This window comes from Solanum dulcamara, chromosome 2 (assembly GCF_947179165.1).
Source record: "Solanum dulcamara chromosome 2, daSolDulc1.2, whole genome shotgun sequence".
Classification (NCBI taxonomy): domain Eukaryota; kingdom Viridiplantae; phylum Streptophyta; class Magnoliopsida; order Solanales; family Solanaceae; genus Solanum; species Solanum dulcamara.
The window spans coordinates 12,392,662-12,404,593 of record NC_077238.1 but is presented as its reverse complement, the minus strand read 5'-3'; the positions used below and the strand labels follow the sequence as shown (position 1 = coordinate 12,404,593).

Below are 11,932 nucleotides of genomic sequence, written 5' to 3'. Positions count from 1 at the left end.
TTTAGAATGAAATTTTTTTGAAGGTTTTAATGATTCTGATACATATCATTTATGTATCAGATTCATAATGTATTTTTAAAAGGAATTTCTTTTGGAGATTTTCTATTTCTGATACATCATGTTTAAGTGTCAGTTTCTGTTGTTTTAATTTTTAATTATTCTGATACATATACATTTATGTATCAGATACATAATGTCTTTTTCAAATGTATTTTTTTGGAGATTTTCTATTTCTGATACATCATGTTTAAGTGTCAGTTTCTGTTGTTTTAATTTTTAATAATTCTGATACATATACATTTATGTATCAGATACATAATGTCTTTTTCAAATGTATTTTTTTTGGAGATTTTCTATTTCTGATACATCATGTTTAAGTGTCATTTTATGTTATTTCAAGTTTTAACGAAGCTGATACATATCATTTATGTATCAGATACATAATGTCTTTTTCAAATGCAATTATTTGAGATTTACTATTTCTGATACATTATGTTTAAGTCTCAGTTTCTGTTATTTCAAGTTTAATGATTCTGATACATCTACATTTATGTATCAGATACATAATGTCTGTTTCATATGCAATTTTTTGAGAATTATTATTTCTGATACATCATCTTTAAGTCTCAGTATTTGTTATTTTCAAGTTTTAATGATTCTGATACATATACATTTATGTATCAGATACATAATGTTTTTTTCAAATGCAATTTTTTGGAGATTTACTATTTCTGATACATCATGTGTAAGTGTCATTTTTTGATGTTTCAAGTTTTAATGATTCTGATATTTCTACATTTATGTATCAGAATATAATATATAATTGTTTCTGATACATCTTCTGTATGTATCAGATTCTCATCTCATGAATCAGATATTTTAATGCATATGATACATAGTATTTATGTATAAAGTTCAAGTTGTATTTAATCATTTTCATGTCAATGCAGGGAATGAAATACGTCATCAAGAAGATCCCGTCTCACCCATTGAGATTCGAAACGGCATATAGGGCTAATTTTCTTGATGATTTTGAATCATCAATAGGTGAAGAAGGTATAAAGTTATTTAGGCAATCCATATTTGGTCACTACTTAGATATGCCAAACTGCAATTTTCAAGGGCAAATCATCAAATGCCTCTTACTTCTTGAGGTAGACCAAAAAAACAAAAAAGAATTACACATTCGTCATGTGCAGGGTAATATACTACGATTTACAATAAATGATTTTGCTATCATTATTGGTTTGCGATGTACCAGTAATATGAATGACTTTCGGTATTCTGATGACCAAACAAGTAGATTATTGTCTTTATATTTTCCTGGTGCCAAAAATGGGGTCAACAAAGCTCATTTCGTTGAGCGTTTTCTAGTTGGAGGATGGAAAACAAATAAAGACGCTATTCAGATAGCCATTCTCTATTTCATCCACACTTTTGTTTTTTCTCAACTAGGTGATGCACCTATATCAGTTGATGATTTTAAGATGGTAAAAGATGATAGGTATGAGCAATATCCATGGGGGAAAATAGCATTTTCAAAATTGATAAAAGGAATGCGTCAGGAGTTTTCAAATGCCAAACAAATGTATCATCTAGGCGGCATGCCATACGCTCTGAATGTTTGGATATATGAATGTGCATCTCAAGTTCCCTCTGAAATTCCTGTAATAGTGGGTAATAAATTTCCCAAAATTCTTATCTGGCGTGTTGTCGCCGTGAAGCCAAAATTTGAGACCTTCATGTCTACCATCTTCAGTGAGGTACATGCTTTGAATATTATTTGCTTATGCACTGATTCATTATACATAAAATCTAAGATACATTATATATTCATGACCTTGATACAATATAATTTGATTCATAAAGTAGATGTATCAGCTCATATATTTATGTATCAGGATATAAATGTATCAAGATATAATGTATCTGATACATATACTTTATATAACCTTTCTGATACATATAATTGTATGTATCAGAAACTCATTTATCAGTATTTACAGCTCATGAAAACTCTATCTTATGTATCAAATTATAATGTATCAAGGATTACATCTCATGATACATCTGCATGTATGTATTAGATAATGTTGTTTTTCTATCAGTTTAGCATGTATGAAGGATTAATATTTCTGATACATCATGTTTATGTATCAGCATTATCATGTATCAATTATTCAATTTTTTTTGACAATCAATCAATATTTTTTGTAGTATCCATGCTCCAACATTGTCCAATCTCAACATGAAATGGAATCTATTGTCATTCATGGCAGCCAACAGAAACCTGAAGATTCAACATCGGCTGCCAAGGTTAATTTCAGAAAACCTCATGAAGTCCCTGGATTTGAGGACTTTTCAACAACACCACCCACATAATTATTAAAGAGATCTAGTCATGTCGATGATACATCTTCTCCACCTCCTTCCAAGAGAATGAAGACTTCCCCTGCTAAAAAGCCAATTCAAGTAGAAACAACCAACATGCACAAGGATTTCATACCACCAAATGAATCAGAAAAGCCTGTTTCTCCTAACAATGTACCAGGGGCAAAGTCAGCTGTAGGGGGTGAATCTTTCGGTCATTCGGATCAAATTATTCATATGCAATTCAAAGCATTGAAGAAGTCCATAAAGAAGTCTCTAAAGAGATACGTAAGTTTCTACTTTAAGATATATCACATACAATATACTTTTAATTAGGTGATACATTCTGATTTTTCATATACATGTATCAAGGTTGACCAGAAGTTCAAGCGTTTGGAGAATAAAATTGATTCAAATCACATTGATCTTTTGAAAGCCATCGACAGTATGGCGAACCGAATGACTAGCACATCATCTCAAGTTAAAACAGATGATTTTGATCAAACATTCCATGTGGTTGAACAACAAGAAGCACCTACTGGATTGGAGGTGCACAATTTTGCAAATAAATCTGACCCACCCCAAAAAAATGACAAATCTAATGTCCAGGAAGATATTAAGGTACATACATCATGTAATATTTGATATTTATACTTTTAAACTTCTGGATATTTTCATTGTCATGTATCAAATGTAAATGTTATTATGTTTTCAGGGACCTGAACCATCCACCATGATAAATCAGGTGGACAATATATCGGAACAAAGCATTTCAGCAGATGTTCCTGAATTATTTGATTAGAAAGTTTATTCTGATACATTAAAGGTAATGTATCAGAAACAAATTGATGAACAATTTGATTCTATATAGATATATTTTATATAAGATCAACCTCTTTAAATATATATATATCTAGACATTTAGTACATATATATCATAAGTAAATGTTATTATGTTTCCAGGAAGATGAACCATCCGTCAAGATACAAAAGGTGGATGATGTATCACAACATAACATTGTAGCAGATGATGTATGATATCTGCAGATTTTTTACTAAGTAATTGGTTTTTTAAGATAATGTATGATATCCACAGTTTTTTATTAAGTAATTGTTTTTTTAACATTTGTAGGAACTGAAAACATTAAATTTTATACCACAATTGAAGAACGTATCAGCACACCAAATGGAACCACAAAGAGCAGATACTGATCAGCTTATTGCTGATTCTGATACATTACAGGTAATGTATCAGATACATTACTGAGATAAAGTCAACATTATTAACGTTTTTAATGACGTTATACATTACGTGTAGAACACTAGAAACAAAGATGGAAGAATAGCCGATGATAAAACTGACAAAGTAGAAGAGCAAGTTGAGGAGATTGAAAAAGAAAAAAATCAAACCAAGCACATCAGAATCCAATACTTCAGCACCATTTTCGACCGAAACTCTAGATGTGATAGATGCTCTAATATACGGACTTCCATTACCAGCGATGCCATTGACAGCTGTTAGTCATGAGCAAGTTCAGGATGAATGTCTATTACGCGATAGCCAGCTACCAACCACTCTTCCATCAAAAGCCAATGTATTGTCTGACGATGCGAAGACACAATTTCAAAGAAGCAGGATTCCTTCGAAGATCTTACAGTCGCCGTATCTTTCAAACTTTGGGTCGAGTGAAAAGGGAAAGGAACATTTGTCAGCTGTTATGCATCAGACACATCCTTTTGAAGGTTTTGGTATATGCTATCATCCCCCATCCGAGCTTGTCACAGACTACTCTCAATGGATAGATAAAGGACTTCTAAAATTACATGGCAACAAGTAAGTATGATATATTCAACTTATACTCATACAAGTCGTGTATTATATTTGTTATGTTATTAAACTACAAGCTTCCATTCAGGAATTCGAAGGAGGATCATTACAGATCTAAGTGCTCTTCATTCGGCTTTGAAAAAATGGACTTTGTTGTGGCATTTCCTAAAGATAAGAACTGGTTCTACCTAATGTCACAGAAGAACAGATGCTGGAACGATGAGGTAAAAATTTCATCATTAATAATATGATACAACTCATACTAACTACCTGATACATACATATTAATGTATCTGATACATATATATATATAAATGTATCTGATACATACATAATCTGATACATGATGCTAGTTGTTATATAACTAATACTTTCTTAAAAAGTGCAGCACATCGATGTAATATTTCACTACCTTCGGAAGAAATCAAAGATGCAGTTGAGCAATCAGTATCGATACACAACGACAAACTGTATTTTCAAAATTTACATCGAATATGCACACACACGCTACTATCACCTTTCGCCTAATATTTCTACACAATAAGATATGGCAAGGGCCACTGTTACAGCTCATCACGAGAGATCCATGAAGAACATAATAAGAGGTTTCTCAATACCAGCCGGTTTGCCTTGGCATTTGGTAGATGAGGTATATATTCCAGTAAACTGCGACAGGGATTTTCATTGGGTTCTTGAGGTAGTTGTGTTGAAAGAGAGGTTGATACGTGTGTATGATTCATCGCCTAGACGAAGAAGTAGCAACCCTTCCCAAGAGATACAAAAGATAGCAGCAATGCTACCAACATACCTGCAAGACAGTGATTTCTTTGACAACAACGAACGTACTGATTGGTTGTCTCTTGATTCATACAAGGACAAATCAACCGGTAACATGCTTGAACCACATCACCCATTTGCAGTTGAGTATGTTGAAGGAATTGCGCAATAGAGAAGTGACAGCTTGTGAGTATTAACATCGGCTATGTATATCTAAATCATTCATATGTCAATTTTACTTTTTTTAAATTCGTTTATTCCTTTCTTTGCAGGGATTGTGGAGTTTTCCTGGCCATGTTTGCTGAATATCTTAGTGATGAAATTTCTATTCCAAATACCGGACTAAACGCTGAATTCTTCCGTTCAAGATATGCCGCACTCTTATGGAGATATGGTTGTCAGAAGGCCATGGATGGTTATGTTAGCGATAACGACGATCCAAAAAAACCTAGGAGAGACATCTCTCCAAACCAAGGAGAACTGATTGATGTCCAGTAGTTTTTTTTTGATAGTTAACATTTTAGGTGATTCTGATTTATTTAATGTATCTGATACATAAACTGTAATGTATCAGATTTAATATGTTTTAATATTTCCATACATCAGATTTACTATGTTTTTCTCTGGTATCAAAATCGAATATAAAATCAAAGTTTATGTTTTATATTTCTACTGTATAAAACTTGTATCGAGTATAATATTCATAAGTGTCACATTTTGTGAATTCTGATACATGAATCAAGTTTTATTTATTATGATACATCATGCACATGTATCAGATTCTCATTTCTCAATATTTAATGATTCCGATACATTAATTTTTTGCATAAGAATTCTATATCTCAAGATTTAACGTATATGATACATCTTGCTTATGTATCAAATTCGCATTTATCAAGATTTACTGCATATGATAATCTACAACCTATATCAAATAAGATCTTATGTATCACCCACAACTCTTGTGTAATTATGGTTGTCAAAAAGACAAGAATGTTTATGTTTGGGAAAATAACAATCCAAAAAATAAACCATGTGAGATTTCATTAATCCAAGTCAAGGCGAACCGATGGACATCCTATAGTTTATTTTAAAAAAAATTGTAGCAATAAAATGTTCTAATCTTGATACATATCAACTGAAAAAAGATTTTGATATTTATGTCACGTGTCAAACTCAAATATAAAATATAATAATAGTTGTTATTATATGATTCAAATAGAATGTATACCGAGATACCACAAACATCATATCTATTTAGGAATGAAATTACAAGTCATTCTGTTGTGGCCTTCGTGGCCACAACGTCTACAAGAATTTGTGCTACTTGTTATCTTCTCACTAGCAAACTTTTTTCTCCCTTTCTTTGGTCTTCCTGGCATCCTTTTGTATATTGGCGGCAAGACAAATTCTTCCAAAATTTCCTTCGGAGTAATCCAGTCTTTCTTATCTGGCATTGGAACCATTGGTAATTCATAAGTATTTGCCAACTCCTCTGTTTGTAGTAATCAGAACAATCTGGGTGCAGATCAGTAATGTTCTTGCTCTTCAACACTGCAATTGCATGTGGACATGGTATCTCGTCTAGTTGAAATCTACCACAACTGCATGTTTTTCTCTCTAGACACACAATGTATCTTATACCTAATTCGTAAACAGAATAAAGATACTCTGATGAAGCAACAACCTACAGGAATTATATTTCAAATATATGTATCAGTACTGCTTTATCACATACACAACTATGAATCAGAACTGATATAAAAGGGTAATAATTATCATAGGATATACATAACAGATGCATCAACAGCCAGCAAGAAATAAATTTCACATATATGTATCAGAAAATATCTATCAATTACAGAAATGATGTATTAGAACTGATGTATCAGTATATATGTATCAGAAAGTATGTATTTTAAACATGTTATGTTTATATGTGTCAGTACTTATGTATCAACTACATATTTGATGTATCCGACTTGATATATCAGTGTATAATGAGCACAGGCTATACCTGAATGACGAAGCAACAATCTGATATAAATAAACTTCACATATATCTATTAGTACTTATGTATCATCTACACAACTAATGTATCTACACTGATGTATCAGTATATATTTAGAACATGTTATGCATAACTGATTAATCATCAGCCTGAAGGAAAATAATCTTTACATATATGTATCAGAACTTATGTATCAAATATAGAACTTATATATCATAATTGATGTTTCATTATTTAATTAGCACATGTTATACATAACTGATGAATCATCAGCCACCAAGAAATAAATGTCACATATATGTATCAGAAAGTAGAAAGTATGTATCAATTACATAAATGATGTATCAGAACTGATGTATCAGTATATATGTATCAGAAAGTATATATCAGAAAGTATGTATCATGTACCAGAACTGATGTATCAGTATATATGTGTCAGAAAGTATGTATCGTGTACCTTCATTATCGAACACTTGATCGTGTTTGAAACTAGGATATCTTCAAATTTTCTACCCAAAGTATGTTTTGTATAAGATGCTATTTCCCTATTTTTGCAGTTCCAAGAACCAAATAACATTCTCGTTTGCTCCAAAAAGTCAATTATAGGCAGCTCTCATGCTTCAACAAGACATCCATTGATACATTCTGCGATGTTAGAAGTCATCATTCTACCCCTGTTGACAGTGGCATGAACCCTTGACCACTTTTCGTATCCTGTATTTTTTAAATATTGTGCCACCCGTTGATCGATTCTTTCAACTTTGGCCATTAATTTATCGACTTCATCTTTTCGGTATGCCTTGGCCATTGAATAGAAGATGTCACTTAGTACAGCTTTGCTCCTTCTGTATTTAGTACACACATTTTTCCATATATGCCATATGCATGCAAAATAAGGAACATTGGGAAATACAATGCTTACACTCTTGATTATGCTTTCGTTCCTATCTGATACAACACATATATTGTCCCTCTCTCCAAATGCATTCTTGAAATTCTGAAAAAACCACGTCCATGATGAATCATTTTCCATATCAATAATACCATGCGCCAACGGCAATATGCAACCTAATAAATCAATAATAACGATATAATAGTTATTAGAATTCATCACAATCATAACAAACGTGAAAAATGAGATGACACACTGTTATTCAATAAGAAACAGTATAAGAAAGTAATACCTGCCCCATCAAGTGTGCTAGCTGATACAAACGTCCCTTTATAGGGTCCATCAAGATGTGCACCGTCAACAACAACTACTGGTCGACAAAACTGAAACCCCCTCATCAAGGGCCTTAATGCTATGAACAAATACATGAACTCATCAGTTGATGACTTGTGCATACTTATGTACGAATTTGGATATACGGTTTTTAGTATATGTATGTATACAAGCAGTTGTCTATATCCATCAGCAGGTTTTCCCCTTAACATCTCCAAAGCATGCTCTTTTGAATGCCATGCCTGTTGATAGGTAATATCAATTCCATACGCTGATTTAATATCCTCTCGTATATCATTAGGGGTGACAATTCTCTTATGATTAACCAATTTAGGTGCTGTGAATGCACTAACAAAAGCCTTTGTAGCATGAACTTTGTTGAAAATCCTATCTCTCAGTGCACATGAATGTTCACTATTGAAATATCTAACTTTGAATATATCGGATTTTTTCCAACATGAAGCTTTCATTCTCCAACAACAGCCGTCTGAAAGGCATACTAACACATAACTGCATTTGTATAACAAAAAAATGACATGTATCATACCAATATGTTTTCATTTATAATATAAACAAATACAGTGACATACTGATAGGAAGTGTGTCAACCCATGTACTTGATACATGCTTCTTTGTATGTATTATTAAAAAAAAACATCTGATACATAGAGTATTATGAATCTGATACATACTGACAGCATTATTATCATTTTTTAACTGAGTTACAGAAATGGAGTTTTGATGTATCATGACAGGAAAAATTATTTTATTTTAAGAATGTATCAGATACACACATTAATATGTATCTGATACATACTGTTGGATACTATCCAACATCAAAATTTCCAAATGCAGAATATGCGCATACCTTTTACTGTCAGATCTTTTAACCTTGAAATTAAATTCATTATTGATTTTGTATTTGGCCATTACATCAACTAGAGTTGCTTTATCCTTATAGCATTGATTCTCCTTCACTTCCGCACCATTTGTATCATCTATGTAGTTCGTCAACTCCAATTCTGCTATATAACAATTTGCCACATTACCAGATTCTTCTAAACCAAAAATGTGGGACTCATTCGCATTTGATTCGGCATAAACGATTGCTCCAGATGTACTGTCGAATGATTTCATCTCACATCTTTTTATATCAAAGCTTGATATGCACAGGGGATAATTCACGAAACTAGGCTCTTTCTTCTTCAACTCTATGTAAAGATTAACACCCATATCATTACGAATATATATTGGCGACGAGTTACCTTCAACTATGTATCGGATTTCAATTTTTTTCTCTGATTCATCCATACTCAATTCAGCAGCGATTGCTGCTTTTAGATTTGAGTAAGATACATTGTCACCGACAACGATTCCATCACTTTTGTATTTTTCATAAGTAATATCGGATTGCCAAACTCCAGAATGTCTCAGTAGTATCGGGATAGTCATATCGATTAATTGATGAAACGCGAAGTTTGCTTTGAATTGATGCTCTGTTGTTTTCCTTGGAGTCGATGCTCTGACGTTTGGCTTCAAAATTCACGTACATAACTGTCGCCTTCTTTAATAGATCAGTAATTGATATAAAGAGCCAATCTTTTATCCATAAATAGTTGATGTGCATTAACTATTCTATAGCTAAAGTTATGTATCAGATACATAACTTATGTATCAGCAAAAGTGAAAAAATAACTGAAATCAAATTCGGTATGAATTGATGCTCTGTTTTTTCCATTCGAGACGATGCTCTGTTTTTTGGCTTGAATCTTCATGGACATAACAATTGATTTTTTTAAGAATTGATGTATCAGATACATAACTTATGTATCACCAAAACTGAAAAAAAATTGAAATCGAAGTTGGTTTGAATTTATGCTCTGTTTTTTTGGCTTAAATCTTCAACTTCACAACCGTTATTTTTTTAACCAAATTAATCTCATTAATTAGATCAGTAATTGATTTAAAAAACCAATCATCCCTTATATTAAGATATTATCCATAAATAGATGATCTTCATTAATTACTCATTGGATAATTGATGTATCAGATACAAAACTAATATATCAGAAAAGTTGACAAAAAAGGGGATATCGGGTAATTTTAATACAATGAGGGATGTATAGTACTTAGACTTTTCCATTATGGGATTTAGCTAAAGTTTACTCTTAAATATGTAGTACTGTATAAAAGAATAAGAAAAGAATAAATTAGTTGGTAAACCTTTTTTATAAAATAAAACCGTTCAATGTCTTCCTCCAAATTAAATGGTATTCTTATTCTTGTGAACTTCCATTAATCATATTAATTTTATCTTTGGATGCTTTAACAAGGTGAGTTTTACTTTAATTTGTTATTTTTTAAAATAATTTTGTGCAATCCCCAAAAAGAAAAGAAAGTTGAAACATTTTTTTTTGTGTTACTTGTTGCAGGAGGGTGGTATTTGTTCAAGTTTTAGCCCCAAAAAGGAAAGGTTACTTGTTGCAGGAGGGTGGTAGTTGAAACAAACTTGTTCCCCCAAACCTAAAAAAAACTTTCTATTTTGTAGTCAAAATCCTCTTCCAATTCTCACCAAATTTAGACCCAAAATCACATCTGCCTTTCGATCTCAAAGAGAGGAATGAAAGTGAAAAAAGAAAAAAATAAGAAGGGGAAATGGATTTTATTTAACCTGGATCTAGGAGTTTGGGTTCCGATAAAAGTGAGAAAAAGGGATCTGGTCTTACATAGCATTTATCGTCTTTTTTGGCCAAACACCTTACTTTTTAAAAATTAGTACTTTTTGGGAAAAAATAGACACTTTTAATATTCCTGTTTCAATATTTAGATATTTTGTCACACCTCACATTTTCCCAATCTTTAATTTAGTGTTCTACATTTCACCCACCAAGAAAGAAACTACTTAAATTGTATCAAAGTACTAGAAATGCTATATTGTGATTCGAAGTAAGATTTCTTATTAATTTTTGGGTCTCGAGTCTCCAGACGAGGTGGGTCTTCGGTTCCAAGTCTTGAGTTCTGAGTTAGGGTCAAGTATCGGGTTGGGGTCAGGTGTCGGGTCATGTATCATTTTCACATCTCGAGTTAGGTTCAGGTCTTGATTAGTCATGATCGGGTCTCAAGTCGAGGCAGAGGGTCAGGTCTTGAGTATAGGTCAAGGTCGGTTCTCGAGTCATGTCCTACTTCAGTAGGGTTTTGGGTTATAGTGGGGTCTTGAGTCTCATGTCCTAGGTAGAGGCCAAGGGTCTTGACTCAGGTCTCATGTCCTAGGTCTCGAGTCAAGGCTAAGTGTCGAGTCTCGAATCTGGGGTGAAGGTCGAGTCTCAGGTTACCAATTGGTTTGTGTCCTAGGTTTTGAGTGGAGGTTAACTGTTGGGGCTCAAATCCTGAATGAATATCGATTCTTAAGTTACATATTGGGGTCGGGTCTTAATTCTTGGGTCCCGAGTTGAGGCAGTGGTCGAGAGTCGAGCCTGAAGGCTTGAGTCTTGATGAAAATGGTGAAAAACAGGTGAAAATCGCCCTAGGATGCCTCTACACTTCCCCAAAACGTTTTTGGTTGATTATGGGTGGTTTTGGGGATTTTTCTTCATTTTTAGCAACTTACCACACAATAGAGGCCCAATCCCGCTATTGCGACAGTGCTGTAGTGGGATATTTCGATATAACTGAATCAATTTGGCTGCCGTAGCGGCCTTCCCTCTGCTGTAGTGGCTTGAA

At 33.0% G+C, this 11,932-nt stretch overlaps 2 protein-coding genes and 1 pseudogene across 2 annotated transcripts; 1 reads left to right on the top strand and 2 right to left on the bottom strand.

Moving 5' to 3' along the window:
* The first annotated feature begins 2,439 nt into the window (after positions 1-2,439).
* LOC129870136 (uncharacterized) lies at positions 2,440-4,742 on the top strand. The gene is made up of 8 exons (XM_055944755.1): positions 2,440-2,565; positions 2,743-2,919; positions 3,086-3,151; positions 3,334-3,402; positions 3,503-3,613; positions 3,741-4,204; positions 4,287-4,422; positions 4,587-4,742. Exons 1-8 carry the CDS (start codon positions 2,440-2,442, stop codon positions 4,740-4,742), a joined length of 1,305 nt encoding a protein of 434 aa, XP_055800730.1.
* Positions 4,743-6,228: 1,486 nt separating this feature from the next.
* LOC129875576 (uncharacterized) lies at positions 6,229-7,795 on the bottom strand (annotated as a pseudogene).
* Positions 7,796-8,103: 308 nt separating this feature from the next.
* Positions 8,104-9,664, bottom strand: LOC129870128 (uncharacterized). The gene is made up of 3 exons (XM_055944743.1): positions 9,478-9,664; positions 9,081-9,189; positions 8,104-8,722 (listed from the first exon to the last, which is right to left on the bottom strand). The coding sequence occupies exons 1-3, from the start codon at positions 9,662-9,664 to the stop codon at positions 8,104-8,106; spliced, it is 915 nt and encodes a 304-aa protein (XP_055800718.1).
* Between the last annotated feature and the right edge of the window lie 2,268 nt (positions 9,665-11,932).